At 37.1% G+C, this 17529-nt stretch overlaps 1 protein-coding gene across 1 annotated transcript; it reads right to left on the reverse strand.

Annotated features, from left to right (window-relative positions):
* Positions 1-14516: 14516 nt before the first annotated feature.
* On the reverse strand, positions 14517-16328 carry LOC120128603. Its single transcript, XM_039146270.1, has 5 exons — positions 16142-16328; positions 15889-16057; positions 15285-15747; positions 14781-15188; positions 14517-14681 (listed from the first exon to the last, which is right to left on the reverse strand). The coding sequence occupies exons 1-5, from the start codon at positions 16326-16328 to the stop codon at positions 14517-14519; spliced, it is 1392 nt and encodes a 463-aa protein (XP_039002201.1).
* Between the last annotated feature and the right edge of the window lie 1201 nt (positions 16329-17529).

Here is a 17529-nt window from a genome sequence, read left to right on the forward strand (position 1 = left end):
GTAACAATAAGGGCAACGATTGATTACTAGGTGAACGACAATGGGAGGGTGACCATTTGACAATGACGATGGTGGTTGGAGATGACCAACGACGGTTGGTATTAGGGTTGGAATAAAAGATTTTAGTCCTTTTTTAGAGTTTTCTTGTAATTTCAGTAAAAAATTGATATTTTTTTTTACTATTTTCAGAAAAATCAGAGTTGGTACTTGAATCTTCAGAATTAAAATATTTATTTACTATTTTCAAAATAAAAAGAACAACAAGAAAAAAGAAAGTAATAATATTTTTGTTATCATGAAAATTCTCATTTTAACCCAAAAATATTTTTATGCATGCAAAAATAGTTTTTGGTTAAAAATTTTATGGTTGAGCTCCAAATTCCGATGGTTGAACTGAGCTTTGATACCACTCTTTACCCGACCTAGACAAAATAGGTTGGATCTAGAAGGCCCATTAACTAAACTTCCCCAAAACCTTTCCAAAATTATTTTTTTTGGTGAATAAAAGAAAAGAATAGCTAGCACTTAGATGCTTGCTTCTAATTTACAAGCAGTGGTCTCCTCTTGTATTAGATTAAAAACCTTCAGTGGTGGACTGTGAAAAATCAACTGAGAGTAACCTCGTTCAACAACGATCTTCTCCAACTTGTCAGCTACCTTATTCGCCTCCCGATTTACATAACGTAAAGTAACATTCCATTCCCAATTTAATAACTCCAAAACTCGGTCAAGAAGAGATAAGAACGAACCTCTCTTGGTTTTCCCCTATAGCATCTGAATAACCTCCACGCTATCTACTTCTACCATGACTTGTCGTTCCCTATGGTTCCATGCATGAGAAAAACCTTCATAAATACCCCATAGTTCTGCCTCAACGATAGAACATATACCTATTACCTTAGAGAAGCCAACAAGCCAATCACCATTCGAGGATCAGAGAACACCCCCACAGGTCGCAAATCCGTTTCCAGATTTACGGGACCCATCTGTATTCATCTTACACCAGTTCGGAGGCGGTGGAGACCAAAGAACAGTCCTATTAACCTGCCGATAAGTCTGACTCTTCGACATAGAAGAAACAAGTGCACGGTTAGCTTCGAAACAAAAACGCTTGCCTTGTTCCAAAACAGAATCATGTTCAATATAATCCGGTTCAAAAATCCTTTTATTGCGATTCTTCCATAACAACCAAAGGATCGAACCAAATAATAAGTCCCAATCCTGTTCATTTCATGTATAAAATCGCGGAGAGACAATATTAATTTGCAACCAACTCCTTATGTCTCGTGAAAGAAAATCATGCAATTTATCATCTTTAACTAGCGAGGACCAGATTCCTATAGCCAAAAAGTAGTGGCAAAAAAGATGATCTATTGTTTCCCTTGGCTACCCGCAAACTCCACAATAATTGCTTGTAGTTAAGTATCGTCTTACTCTCTTCGTATTGGTAAGAAGACTATCGTTAGCTAATAACCATAAAAAAATTTAATTATTTGCAAACCACGATATTTTGAAATCACTTCCCATACCTTGTGTGGCTTGTCATCCGAGCATTCCTGTCTCATATCATATGTCGACTTAACCGTAAAACACCGGTCAAAATTCTACTTCCACCCCAGCACATCGAGTTTCCTGCACTGTCATGGGGTCATCGTTGCTACCAGTCTCTGTATAATAGTGCTAGGTAATATATGATTGAATAATTCCCAGCGCCAAAGACCATTTGCGTCCACCATTGAAGCTACCAATCGACTTGGAAGTGATTCTCTATCGGGTTGATTAGTAACAAAGCAATTCAAAGGACCCACATCTCTAAGCCATGCGTCCCTCCAAAAGTTAACATTTCAACCATCACCAATACTCCAAACTAGATTATGGTGTACATCACTCCATACTTGAGAAATTGCTTTCCAAACATGCGAGCAACCCTTACGCATAAATGGAGTCGGGTAAACCACTTTACCACTTGTATTTGGAACATAGCACTTTAGCCCATAACTTGTCCGCCATAGCAACCAAATTAAACGCTAGTTTCATGAGGAAAGCGTCGTTTTGATCATATAATTTCTTTATACCGATATCACTCTTGCTTGTAGGTTTACACATAGTCTCCCAATTAACAAGGGAAACTCCACCTCTAGTCTCAGTTCGACCCCAAATAAGGCCCTGAATTAATTTTTCTACTTTATCACAGATCCCTTTCGGTAGCTTAATGGACTACATTGAAAAATAAGGAATAGTCGAAAGTACCGCTTTAGCCAAAGTAATTTTTCCTGCCAAAGATAGTGCTTTAGTCTTCCATCCTGCAAGTTTATAACGGACTCTCGAAACGATGTAACTAAAAGAAGCTCTTGTTATCCGAGAGTGTAGAAGAGGAACACCAAGATATTTTCCCAAATTATGGACCTCCTGGAAACTAAATTGAGAATTGATAGAACTCCTTAAGCCCGACTCCACATTCTTTTAATAAAAGATAGTAGTCTTCTGGATGTTGATTTTATGGCCTGAGAACCTGCAGAAAAGATCCAATATATTTCGAATAACATAACATTGTTCAATAGAAGCCTCAACAAAGAGAACCAAATCGTCCGCAAAGAATAAGTGAGAAAGGTTAGGTCCATTACGACATAGGCAAATATGCTTCCACTGCCCGTTCTCAACAGCTATAGAAATCACATGCGCCAATCTCTCCATGCACATCATAAACAAATATGGTAATAAAGGGTCTCCTTATCGTAGTCCTCTATATGGTTTAAAGGCTTCAAACATAGCCTCATTCCAAAGAACCTGAGTCAAAACCGACATTACACATCTCATGATAAGTGACCGAATGCTCACCGGGATATGCAACTTGCCTAGAGTATATCAATAAAAGACCATCAAGGCGGTCATAACCTTTTTCAAGGTCAATTTTTATCGCCATAAAACCAACTTTACATTTCTTCGATCTCATGGTATGAACCACCTCTTGTGCGACAATAATGTTGTCAATAATCGACCTGTCAGGAACAAAACTTGTTTTATTTTTCGATATCCATTGATTCATCATCGGTTTCAGTCGGTTAACAATAATCTTAGCAACAATTTTGTATAGCACAGAGCACAAACTAATAGGTCATAATTGGCTAAAAGAGTCTGGTGCTTGCACTTTCGAAATTAGTACCAAAAGAGTTTGATTAATTTCATCATCAAGAGTTCCTCCTGAAAAAATGTTTTTGATCATTTGGCACACACTGAAGCTTACTGTATCCCAGTTCCGCTGATAGAAGAACGCATGAAGCCCATCCACTCTAGGAGCCTTTAGCGGACTCATATTAAATACCGCTTCACGAATCTTTTCATTAATTAACGGTCATGATTCAACTGTGAAACAGAGATTGTAGGAAAACATCCCTGAATTAGGTACCTATGCCCATCAATATTACTGCTTGTGAATAAATTCTTATAGAAGTTAACTACCATCGAGCAAAGAGCTTCTTAGTCTGACACCCAACTGTCATTTGGTGATTTAAGAGCATCAATGAAATTGTGTCGACGCCTCCGCATCGTGCACGTGTAGAAATATTTTGTATTCTTGTCTCCATGAAGAACTCATTGATTCCTCGACTTCTATAACCACAAGCTCTCCTCCTGTTGCAGAACCTCTTCAAGTTCATAAGATAAACGATGTTGTAACTCCACTAATATCTGAGTATAGCGAGTAAGGAGCGCTTTATCAATACCTCGTAAACGTGCCAATAATTCTTTTTTTTCCTCCCTATATGACCAAACACCTTTAAATTCCAATCTTTCGCTTTAGTTTGGAAAGAATTGACATTGGTTAGCATATCCAAATCGTTGTTCCAAGCTTTCAATAAAAAAACTCTTAAACTGAGGGTGATCCTGCCATGCAGCAATGAATCGAAAAGGTTTAATCATTTGAGATCTCTGAACACTCTGAATTTGAACTAGAAGTAGACAATGATCCGAGCCCACTCTATCAAGATGCAACACCATAGTATTAGGGAAGACATTAGCCCAACAATTATTGATGAGGCATCGATCTAACCGTTTACAAAGATTCCCTCTCCTCCATGTAAACTTTGATCCTCGGTAAACAACTTCAAATAAACCCATATCAAAAATAAAATCAGCGAACAATGCACTAATCCCCGATCCATGAATTACACCACCTTCATTCTCTTCTGGCCGAAGTATGGAGTTGAAATCACCTCCCAGTATCCACGCTTCAGTATCGCTTGGAGCAAGATTCATTAGATGATTCCAAATTAGCTTCTGCTTCTCCACTTTAGGATTTGCATAAACAACCGTAAAGTAAAGCCAGCGAGCATCATTTTCCGACTAGCACCTCCCATGAATAAACTGGTTCGAAATGGTTAAAATCTCAACATTTAATCCGTCATCCCAAAGTATCCAAATCCCACCACTAAACACATGGGCTTCAACACTAAAAGAATATGGATATCCCAAGGTCCGGATGACTTTATCGGCAACAATACCACTAATCTGAGTTTCCAGCAAAGCAACAATGTCAGTTCGATTATACCAACAATGTTCCTGAAGGTATCGTCTAAATTTAGGGCTCCTAGCACCTTGACAATTCCAAAAAAGAAAATTAACCATCAAACAAAATTGCAAGAGGTGCCCCCTCCCAGAGGTAGATTTGGGTTGGCATTCTCGCCATCCAGAACGTGAATTTCTTCCGAAGCAGAAGTACTCTCATTCGTTGTATGCGGTAGAGCTTCCTCCCTTTCTTTTTCATATGGGAATGAGGAACTCTCTCCATGCAATATTACTTTATCAACTTGCGGACTAAGATTAATATTCCTCATCCAATCCGTAACCATTGCCGGTGAAAATCTAAAGTCCTTATTTCTCCTCACTTTAAGTCCCTTGTTCTTCTCCCCCATCTTTTTTCCGATAAACTTACCACGAACCCCTCTACTTCCAAGGCTATTTCTATTATTTTCTGAAATAACAATTGTCGAATGGTTTTCTATCGCTGTAATTTTCTTAGTTTTCATACCTTGAGGGATCGCCCCAACCTCCGTTTCAATCACATTGATCTGCTGTAAAGTTCAACTATCTCCAGTAATCACCTTGCTGTTCGAGTTTTCCAGTCTGCTATTCCCAATCCCCCTTGAACCAAGAACTGTTTTGTCTTTTCCTTTCCCCCGATTCTCCATCCGAGGAGTATTCACCGGATCATTACTCTTGCTGATTTCTGCCTCTGTTATTACCGTAGGAGCTGTATTATTCACAACAAGATTGCTTTCGCTATTGTTCAAAATAGCAAACTGAGAGCCTCGCACGTTATCACCGCTGACTTTAGGATGAGAATCTGGATTTCTCCTAGTGCGCCTCCTACGGGTCTCCGCTATCATCCATGGTCCGTATCCAGCCTCCTCTCCATCAAACTCTTTCTCCATATTGACACTTGTAACATTCGCTATCTCGCCCTTGCTTGTATTACCTTCTACGTGTCCACAACTTTCTTTTGAATGCCCATAGACACCGCAGTGAAAACATATCTGCTGTAAACCTTCATACTCAATCTTTTTCCAGAATCCATCAATCTTGATGCAAGAAATTAATGGTTTATTAAGATTCACCAAAACCGCCAAGCGAGCAAATCTACCTCTTTCCCCCGAATTCGTGCAAAAACAATCTTCACAACCTGTCCGATAACCATAGCGATACGACGAAATATCGTTTTGGAATAATATCTGTAAGGAAGACCCGGTAATCGTACCCAAACAATGACCTGCGATAGATGTCTTTCCATTGTTGAGAACGATCGACTCTATGGTTGGAGCGTGAGATAGCTTCCAAAAATTGTCCATGGTCCCTCCGTCAAAACATGAATGTAATCCTGCTCACTTTCAAACTTTACTAGAAAATAATCGTTCTCTAAATCAATAACCTGGTATTGACCTTGAAGTTGCCATAAGATACCAATACGATTCAACAGAGTTTTATAACCAATGGCACGTCCGAGAAGTCGAACGATGACCAAACGCCTCATACTATAGTCGATTCTGTCATGCAGTTGATCCGCAAATTGGATCACCGGATACGGACCATTGTTGTCCACGATACACTCGCCATCGAGCACCACCACCTCGTCCATGGCCTGAAGCGAAACTACATCCTCAATTCATGGTGATTGACCCGTAACTGCCCCAGTGTAGGACAACTTCTCCTGTTTATCAGCATCTTCTCCAGTGTTAGTCTTATTCATCCGTGCTTCTATTCCCTCCTGGGCTTCCTCCATATGACCATCTTCATCTTCCTTATTTCTCACTTTCTTTGTCACACGTTGATCTTCATCTGGGAAAGAGGAGCTCGGTCGTTCAAGTTGCGAGGAACACAAGACTTCAGGCCCGTCAAAGAATTCAGTAGGTTTACCACCGTTCTTGGGGAGTGCCTGAGTCAACAACATAGGTGGCGGTTGGTTCTCATCATTGCGTAGTTGAGGAAGAGGGTTGACTTTAGGGTTTTCCATTTGTCAAACACTAAAAAAGATCCCAACATTATTTTAAATACTTTAAAATTTACCCCGCATTTACTGATTTCAAATACTTAAAGTAACTGAACTAAATTAACAATAATTAAACATTAATTAAACATTTATAAAATTCAAATTCAATTCCAAAGTCCAAAACAAAGTTTATATACAATGTCCCAAAAAATATTGAAACATAGTAAATATTATTCAAATATAATATTAATAAAATAATAAATAGGAAGTCCGAATAAATGTCAAACTATAAAAATAATGAATGCGAAATAATGTTGAACTTCAAGTATCGGTTCACCTAGCTCGGTAATTTGAAAGAAGAATTTAAGAGGGAGTAAGTTACAAGGTATAGTGTGTCTCTAAAGTGCAACAAACACAAGTCACAACATAATCCAAAATAAGTAATAATATTTATACGTCAAATCATCATTGTTAATTACAATGTAAATGATATGTAAGTGCTCATGTACTCGCCCGTACTCTTGTCACACTCGAAGAGTGGGTTCCCCAAAACCACACTAATTCCAACCCACACATCATATAAGTGGGGTCAACCACAAAGGCAGAGGCCATTGAATTTGAAAAAGTGACATTCACCCTGTCGAGTGAATGCACTGAACTTTCTCTATCAATAATCGTCCTAATGATATGTAGTATGACATACAAATTTGATTTCCATTCCGATCCGAATAACAATATTTCATGAAAAAATATATGAAGTATATATTATGAAGCATATATTCCAAGAAAAATAGCACCTTCATATATTACATACACACAAATACATTCCGTTTTCGATAGATGAACATGCATCACATGGCAATATTTTTTGAATTTTATTTATCACAGATAAACTGACAGTTATACATGCTTTGAATCATAATTCCAACCAACCAAACAAATAACAACCACACAAGTAATATAACACCTAGTAAAGATACACACCTTGACAAAAGTTAACGTCGATAATAACCTCTACAACGACCAACTCGAGTAGTAGATCGATCTAAATTAGTGTCTACATCAAGTAATTTAATTAAATAAATTATTCTAAAATGAACTACATAAATAACGTACTAAGATTATAGGGTCAGTGGTTTGGGGTATAGGATTTAAGGTTTGATATTAGTGGTATGGGGTCAGTGGTCGTTGGTCTAGGGTTCAATTTTCTTAGTCATGGGTATGGGGTTAATGGTTCAAGGTTTAAAATCAATGATATTTAAGGTTAGGAGTCAGTGATACAAGGTTAGAGGTCAAGGGTCTGACATCTAGTGTTATTAGTTAGGGTTTAAAATATAGAGTTACTAGCTCAGGGTTTAAGATCAAGGGTCATTCATCCAGGGTCAATGGTCTAGGATAAGTTGTTCGAGGTTAATGGTTTGGGGTCAGAGGTATAGGGTAAGGGGTTAATGGCTTGGGGTTTGAGATTTAGGGTTAAAAGTTTAGGGTCAATGGTTTAGAGATGATGGTCTGAGGTCTAAAGTCCAAGGCCAGTGGTCGGGGTCAATGGTTTAAGGTTAAGGGTCTGAGGTCTAAGGTCCGAGGTTAGGGGTTAGGGGTTTGAGGTCAGTGGTTTCGGGTCCGAGGCTAGTGGTCTAAGGTCTGAGGTCAATGGTCAGGGGTTTTAGGTCAAGAGTCTAGGGTTTAGGTTTTGGGGTTAATAGTTTAGGGTAAGTGGTATGGGGTTAAGGGTTTAGGGTTTGGGGTTCAATATCTAGGGTTAGGGGTTTTATGTTAAGGATTAATTATCGTGGGTTAAAGGTTAGTGATCTGAGTTAAAGGTTTGGGATATGATGTTTAGGGTTAATATTTAGGGTTAGAAGTTTAAGGTCAGTGGTTAAGGGTTTGGAATTAGTGGTTTGAGTTTTAGGGTTAATGATCTTTGGTCAAGGGTTAGTGGTATGAGGTTTAGGGTTAGTAGTTTAGGGTTTAAGGTCTAAGCTTAAGGTTTTAGGGTTAATATTTTAAGGTAGTACTCTAGGGTTAAGGGTTTATTATTTTGGCTCTAGGGTCCGATGTTTGGGTTTAAGGGTAGTGGTCTAGTGTTTGGGGTTAGTAGTTTAGGGTTTAAGGTTAGGGATTCAAGATCTGACATTCGATGTTAGTGGTTTGGGTTTGATGGTCAAGGTTAATGGTATGGGGTCTGAGGTCCGGGGTCAAGTATCTAGGGTTTGGCTTTTGGATCTGGGGTTAAGTATCTAGGGTTTGACTTTCGAGTCTAGGGTCTAGCTTTCGGATCTGGGGTCAAGTATCTAGGGTCTGACTTTTGGGTCTAGGGTCAATGGTTTAAGCTTTATTCAATCCTTTTTTTCTGGTCGAACCAAAAAAAATTGCAATGAATTTTCTACTCACTCGAATAAAAAATACACTGTTTGAATTTTTCTGCACTGAATTTCTTCACTATTCGAACCAAATTGATCTGGTTTGTTTCTGCTAATCGAAGAGAGTAAATTTATGTACTATTTTGTTTGATTTTGCATTGTATTTTTTCCTAATTTTTTTTCTAATTTTTTTTCAAAAATAATCTCACCTTGTTTGGAAAAAGGGTAAAAAAAAGAGAGGGGAAAACAAAATCGACTCAGATTTAAAAATGTGGGGAATCAAAGAAAAAGATATAAGGCTCAAAATGGTTCTCTAGGGGAAAATGAATAAAAGGTAGACTATTTTGTTTGGGATGATAAATGAGTTTAATCCTAATGCCTCTATCACATCAAAGCATCATAATAAAAAATGTGTAGTCTTAACAAGCATCGAGTTACAAGTTCTAGAATACAATCGATTAGTTCGACACACTCAATTGAAATGAACAACAAGAATAAAAAAATATGCTCATGAAAGGCTCAAAACTCACATAAAATGGTTTATTGAACTAAGTCATGCATCCAATTCAATAAATGAATTCATGAAATTACCACGAAAAATTTACATCAACTAATCATGACATGCTTTCTTGAAACCTGAACTCAACAAGAACATGCTTTGAATTCACAAAGAAACACAAAGAAATTGGATTAAATTAAAGATCGGCAACTAAGATCATCAACTAATCAAATCAAGAAATAACTCAATTTCAATATCAAAGAATAAGCAATAATTATCTTGATTTCTAATTTCACCCCACTTAAAATCATATTGCCTCAATATGAACAATAATTAAATTACAAAAGAGAGAGGGTGAAAATACTCCTCGATCAATGTTGGTCTCGACCGTGGCCATGTTTTGAAGGGCCACGTTTTGGTATGAAAGAGGGTGAAAATACTCCTCGATCAATGTTGGTCTCGACCGTGGCCATGTTTTGAAGGGCCCAGGCTAAGGTATGAAAGAATCTCGGCAATGTTGGTCTCGATGGAGTCTAGCAGCCTATGCACCTCATGGATTTCGCTATGTACATCCGAGGGTGGATGCTCTTCTGATGCCGCGGGTTGTGTAGTCCTCTGAAGAAATACACGCTCATTGCGCGAGGTAACTATGCTGGAAGGGACAATGTGTGGTGTATTGGGAGTTTCAGCGACGAGTCTCATCGAGTCCAAACACCTAGCATCTAAAGGGTCCATTGAAAAAACATAAGTAAATTGATTAAAACCAAATGTTAACGAAAATAAATGAAATGCAAGGCGAGTAATGTAAGGTTCAAGAATTAGTGGGCAATTGGAACACAGAACAAGCTCAAAGGCGCGCACGAACCAAAAACCCAAATTTACCTTCACAACGGTTTACATACACCATAGGAAAAATAGTTCAACCTTACTTAACGAGGACGTAGTTTCGTTACATCTGAAATAATTATATGCAAAGAACCAGTGTATGCAACGAAGAGCAGGATTGTGAATATGCCATCCTTTGGTGTTGCGCGCATTGTATGTAGCACTGGGTGAACCGATAAGTCCTTCGAATGCTACATCCGTGTTGAAGTCCCGCGAAATCTCAAGTAAAGCGGTTAAAAAATCATGGTCTTTGACATTCATCATGACCATATAAAACTCAAAAACCAATTCGTAATAGGTAGCATATCGAATTTCAGAATAAGAACGCCAACCAATTGCATCAAAATAGTTCATGACAGAATCACGCAAATACAAGGAATCAAGGGTGTGATCAGGAATATATTTACAAACTTGGAACTTACGGTGCCGGATGCTGTCGAATCGCCAAGCCACTTCATCGTCAAAGTCTAGGTAACCTTGAAGTACTTTCTCAGCGAGTACAGAAAAGGTGTGCCCTCTCCAATGACACTCGCGATAATGACTATGATCAGGTGCATGTCCATCGTGAGGTGGTGTTTCGTCGTAACTCACGACAAATAATGGTTATTATGGTTGTTGTACACGGTTTCGACTAGAGGAATATGTCAGCTCAGGAATTGGTTGTGGTGGCGGATTCGGAAATCCGAAAGCAAAGTCATCTGAAAAACCATAAACAGGATGTCACATTAATAATAGTTCAATATCGACAGGAGTAGAATTTACCTCGGGTTGTCCGGCTTGTTCAGGTATTTTTCGATTGTGCTGAATGAGAGGTATCCGACATCAATTGAGATTGCGACATGGATCGGAGTGACCAAAGAGGATTATCGGTTCTGCCATGGTGCAGATGGACCAGCAGAACCTTGTAGTGGCACCATAAAATCAGTCGAAGAATAATGAACAAAGGTGGACGACATCGGGTTGGGTGTGGGCGAGCGAGCGCTCGGCTGTTGAGGAATGGAAGCGGGCTGTGGCAGTGAGTCTAAACCACTCAGAATGTCGATCACCAGGGGCATGACAAATCAACAACGCCCACCACCAAAAGTGACCAATGGGCGAGATGGATTGCCCGATTGGTTTCTTGTTCTCACCATGTTTCTTGATCGACTAAAGAAGAAAAGAAACAACAAGAGTGGAACGGCGTGTTCGACGTCAGTGGAACGGTGAGTACACGGTGATGCAAGGTTAACGACGGTGAGGTGAGGCGACGACTATGGTGGTGGTTTGGTTCTTGTTTTGTATTGTGAAAGAAGAGATGTGAAGGGAGATGTGAAGGTTTAACCAATGAAGAAAAGATAAAGGTGAGAGTTTTAAGTGATTCATGTGGGGTAGGGTAGGAGTTTAATTTGGTGCAGGGTTTTGGTGATTAGGTTATTTAATTTGAAAAGGGAAAATATAAGGAATTATAAGGGGAAGAGTTTATCAAATCAAACAGAAGAACCCATTTTGGAAATAAAGTTTTAGAAATTAAATCAACTTTTTTGAAACCAAATTAATGAAAGAAAAAAAAAAATATAAAATAATGTTTAAGAAACTATTTACCTCTAGGGAGAATGTCGACAAAGCTGTAATGGCTTCTTCAACTGGAACAGCTGCCATTATCAAAGATTTTTTTTTCTTCAAAATTTCCCAAAAATACGTTCAACTATTTAAGCTTATCTTGCCTATTTTATAACAACAACATTTTTTTAAGTAAATTCTTTAAATTTTAATAAGGCTGTAAATTTGGGAACGTTCGATCCCCAATAAGTCGGAATCAGGAAAGGGCGTCGAACAGTGAGTAGATGACTCGATCTTTGAACGTGCTAAATAGAGGTGGTAACTCTATGATTTATTTATTTTTTGTAAACTACTGGATTGATATATATATTTTTAATCATTAAATTTTAAAAAATATATTTTAATCACTAATGTTATTGATTTATTAAATTTTGATAATCCATATTACCGTAATTACATTTTGAACGCCCAGTTATTAATTTATTAGGTATTTTGAATATTTAATCTATTAGTTTGATAATGTGGCACGTTAACAAAATAGATTAATCTTTAATTTGATTTTTTATTTTTCAGTAAAATATTAATTTATTTTTTTACTTTAGATAAAGTATTATTTATAATTAACATCATAAATATAACAAAAAGTTATGCATTTGATTATGATATAGATTTAAATTTTGTGCCCCTATTTTAAAAGAATATTAATGATATATTTATTGTTATGTGCCCCTATTTTAAAAGAATATTAATGATATATTTATTATTATGTGTCCCTATTTTAAAAGAATATTAATGATATATTTTTTAAAGCAAACGAATTTCTTTTTTTTAAAGAATGTTTTTTTTACATTTTCTGAAAAAATGAATTTAATCTTAAGTATGAACTTTCTTAATGAATAATTAGGGTTATTAAATGAAGTCTTGAGTTGGTTAACATTATGATATAATATTTAAAATGAAAATGAAATCCATCATTTTATTTTAATATTATGTAATATAATATTTTTAAACTTGAGTTTAAATCCTTTTATTTACATCAATGTTATATTATTTTATTTTTAACACATTAATAATCCGTATTATATAAATATAATTTTTGATAAATTTATAAATGGTTGTGTTTCCTTTCTTCTTTTTTCTCTTATTTAAGTATTTGAAACAATTGTAGAGAGAGAGAGAGAGAGAGAGAGAGAGAGAGAGAGAGAGAGAGAGAGGTAGCTTAGAGGTCAAGCATTTCTGAAACCTTATTTCCACCAAGAAAAATCAAAGCAAAATATTAGGAACAGCTTGTTTGACTTCAAAGTTACCTGAGACCACGATTTCAATATTTGCTTGGTGTCAAATTTAGTCTGGGAATATACATATATCAACAGAATATGAAAAAACAAAAGGTTTTTTATCTTCAATAAAGTTCGAGTTTCAAAAATAAAATTCGTCTACGCTCGAACCAAGTTTCAAGTTGAGTCGAAGTTATTTGAGCCTCGATCGATTCAGTTACACCTATTGAACACTATCCTCTATTAATATAAGAAAAATTCAGCAAAAAATGAACATATTCGTATCCTACATACATCCATATCCATCACAAACCCAACTCTGGTTAACATAAATCTCTACTATACAAGAAGAAGATAGGATTATACACCTGCTATAATGATGGTGATGAAGATGATGTTGATGATGCATCGTTCCCAGAAGTGTCGTTCGTTTGTCTGGCAGAAATAACCCTGTCAAGGGTTTGATCAGGGACCGCAATTCCTGTAGTCTCAAGGTCTGCAACAATGGCAATGGCAGCGTCTAGTTCTCCGAGGTCAATACATAATGAAATTACTTCATCATAGGGGGGACTGTAACATAAGAAACAGAATTATATGGAGAGTTACTGATATTTGACATGGGTATTCAATTTTTTCTGAGATTTCCAAGTATCTGGAGAGCCCTTAGAGGACTCAAATCCATACCCGGTTATGCATCAGACAAAGGTGTTAAACATAAATCCTTTTAAAAAATTGATGTATACTTCAAACCAGCATCTTAATTTATGAGATAGAGGAACATGACATACCTCCCAAAGACATAACCAATACTGTGTGTCTTCTGCAAGATCTTCTAGAAGGCCGAAGGCATAGGAGCCTTAATGGCTGCTTGCAGTATCATAGCGCAATCCCCAATCGTGGGTGTTCCACCCAATTCAATAACCTGAATAAAAAGTTAAGAAATTTCATCAGTTAATGTGATAAACAAATGCCAAAACTCGAGGGAAATGAAAATGATCCTTTGTTGCTCTGACTAATCTGACACTTATGTCCAACACATATTCAAACATGGGATTTGAGATCTAACCCTCTTAAGGGATCCTCCAAATACATGGAAAACTTGGGAAAAAGAAACTGAAGATACCCGTGTTGGACACATAAATATCAATTAAATTTGAGTAACATGGAAATGATCCAGCTTGGGTAAAAAACGAAGCATATCAATGCAATTGCAAGAGCTACCTGATCTAGAAAGCAATAACATTAAGCATAGAAGAAGTTTATAATGTGATAGAATATCCCACCAAACTAATAATTTTGGATTACAAAATAGATATGGAGATGAAAAGTGAATACGAACGAAGAAAATATAAGATGTAAGATATCACTATTGAATACATAAGCAGAAAATAAGAACATGCCTTTTTCATTACTTGAATTGCCAACTCAACTTCCCATTCCTGTGACCACCGTCGAGGAGGTTTATTTTAAAGTTGTCACTCCCATGTCCAACCCCAAACATCTGCTATAGTGTACATGTCTTCAACATCAAACACCTTTCTATTTCTCAACTCTTGAAATGCTTCAAAAATATCCTCAGGAAACCAATCTTCATCATCAATGTCCCAAGTTCTAAATAAAAACGGATTTTGACCGAAAACCTCTTGAGTTTATGTGATAGGAATGAAATGGACTTTTGAAATATACAGAATCTCGGGCACTTCTATGAGCTGTAATATATCAAACGGTATCTTTATTACCTCAACAGATACTCGAGAAGACCTTCGTCTTGATTTTTTGGATCTAGTAGTTATTTGGTCAGAGTCCTTCAACAATTGAACCCCAATCATTTGGAGAGGCTTTTTAGCTTCAACTTTCTTATCCTTAATCCTTTCTACTTCTTGGCTTTCAGTTTGTTCTACTTCCTCCTCTTCTTCACCTTCACCTTCTCCTTCTCCTTCTCCTTCATCCTCTTCAATATCCTTCGCAGCATCTTCTACAACATCACTCTCATCCAGCTCATCTTCTGCAACTTCTGATTCACCCTCTTCTATCGGCTTCACCTGATCAACCTGAAAGCATTCTCCAAGAAACCGGCGTTTCCAGAACTCTGTATTTCCTTCTTCCAGCTTAATCCGAGATATTAGTTCATCTAATTCCTCATCATCCTGCAAGAGATGCATAACCAAACCAAAAATATATTCATAAATGTATTCATATGCAAACAGTATGGATAAAGAAGAAATATATTAATAAAATATAACCTCTTCTTTCTCCTCCTCCACAGGTGGAACCCAAAGAGGCCGACCATGTGAACGATTTATTCTCCATGCTTTTTGGACACGCTGGTAAAGAACATTTCTCGTTCCATCGACTGGTAGACCTTGTGCTTCAAGTTCTTCCTTTAGTTCAGATACAACCATCTTACTCGCAGCCTTGGGTTTTAAAACATTCTGGTCAGGACCTTTTATTATTTTCTTCAACCTCTCAACAACTCTTATATAATCAGATTTCGATGTATCACCCAAGGCTGCAAGTCCTTCATTCTGCAAGGTTTTCAAAAGCTTCCGATTGTGCATCTTCCACTCCTCTAGACATCTTTGCTTGAAGGAGGTTTCCAAAGGGTTTGAATATAAAAATCCAGCAGCATCCGGATCTAGAGGTGTTTTTCCTCTTCGAGGCACCCATCGCTTGCGTTCAACTGTAAGTCCACCCTCCTCAATGTACCTGGATTTTAAAGATAGTAAATTGCTTAGAAATCAAATCAATACCATCAAAAGCACAGCTTGGGATGATATCATTATTAATGATTGGAGGACTATGAATAAAGTACGAGAACCAGAATCGACTGTTGATCAAAAGGCACACCTCGCAATGTAAGCGATCTCATAACCAAGTTCAGCTTCCTCTTGTAGAGGTTCAATCCAAGAGCTAACTAGTGTTCGATATTTTCTGCTTAGAATCATAGCTCTTGGTGGAATAGGTTGGTTATCTTTGGACATAGCTTCTAGAGCTTCTAGCAATTCAACAATTCTTCCTGATCCAATCATGAGTACACGATAATTAAATTAAATCTAAACCCAAGAGAAATAATGATTATACAGAACAAATTTCAAGATACCTTCTCGACATAATGCTCGAAGATACAAAGAAAGTGGATCGCCAAAGTTTCCTTCATTATGCAACACTATTGTTCCCCCTTCATAGTTCTTTAGTGCACGAAAATGACGAATAGCTTCCCTTACAACAAAGTACTTGGTAAAACACTCCACTAACAGCCTGACATATGGAGAATGACAATCAGTCATCACTAAAAAAAACAAATAGCAGGAACAAAAAAGGAGGCAGCACACTATGACAGTTGCCAATTGATGAAGATGTAAAAGCATACACACATAGCATTCAGGTACACATATCATTAGTTAATTTTAACAGACAAATCATGTTAAAATTAGAGTAATTCTCTAATTCTCAATTATATATTTGCTGTAGAAGGGTTACAGTTATATATACAAGCTATAATTTTAACTTTAAGAAACTCTTAAGCTAGGAAAGTAATTAATCCTAGGAAAAGATATAATCCCTTAAAGTTGGGATTATAACTACTAAAAGATATTCACCGAATCTTATCTAACTACACATAATCTTTCTAATTTAGGAATCTATTTTCTGACACTCCCCCTCAAGCTGGGGAACGGATATCCTCTATCCTCAGCTTGCTAGCTAGCTTCTAAAAATACTTTCCAAGTAGCTCTTTGGTAAGTATATATGCAACTTGATCTCCAGTGGACACATAGGGAGTACAAATTAGGCCACTATCAAATTACTCCTTTATGAAATGTCTATCTACTTCAAGATGTTTTGTCCTGTCATGTTGAACTGGATTATGAGCAATGTTGATTGCTGATTTATTATTACAGTACAACTTCATTGGACCGTCCCATTTGATTTTCAAATTTTCCAAAATAATCTTCAACCACAATAATTCACAAATCCCAAGTGTCATCGCCCTAAATTCAGCTTCTACACTGGACCTGGCCACAACATTCTGCTTTTTGCTCCTCCAAGTTTCTAGGTTTCCTCCTAGAAAGGTACAGTACCATGAGGTTGATCTTCTATCAACTATGGACCTTGCATAGTTTACATCTGTATACACTTCCAAAGTCAAACTACCTCCCTTTTTAAATAAAATTCCTCTGCCTGGTATGCCCTTCAAATATTATAAAATTTGAGTCACGACCCGTGTGATTTTTTAGGATTATGCATGAATTGACTCACAACTCCAACTGCATAGGCAATGTATTGTCTGGTGTGTGACAATTAAATGAGTCTTCCCACAAGCCTTTTATATGAGCTTCTATCAACTGCTACATCTTCTGTTAAATCTCCAAGCTTGTGATTGACTTCTATTGGTGTTTCTGCTGGTCTGCACCCCAATTTTCCAGTTTTTGTCAACAAGTCTAGAGTGTATTTTTGTTGAGATATGAAAATTCCTTGTTGTGAATGTGC

This window comes from Hibiscus syriacus, unplaced genomic scaffold, assembly GCF_006381635.1.
Source record: "Hibiscus syriacus cultivar Baekdansim isolate YM2019G1 unplaced genomic scaffold, ASM638163v2 tig00110482_pilon, whole genome shotgun sequence".
Taxonomy (NCBI): Eukaryota; Viridiplantae; Streptophyta; class Magnoliopsida; order Malvales; family Malvaceae; genus Hibiscus; species Hibiscus syriacus.

What these genes read in the sequence shown, in the direction of transcription:
- LOC120128603 (XM_039146270.1), bottom strand. Translation starts at nt 16,328, where the DNA reads ATGACTGATTGTCATTCTCCATATGTCAGGCTGTTAGTGGAGTGTTTT. An exon ending in TGGAGGAGGAGAAAGAAGAG is followed by an intron (nt 15,189 to 15,284) that starts GTTATATTTTAT and finishes CATCTCTTGCAG; the next exon opens with GATGATGAGGAATTAGATGA. An exon ending in CTTCTCGAGTATCTGTTGAG is followed by an intron (nt 14,682 to 14,780) that starts GTAATAAAGATA and finishes TAAACTCAAGAG; the next exon opens with GTTTTCGGTCAAAATCCGTT.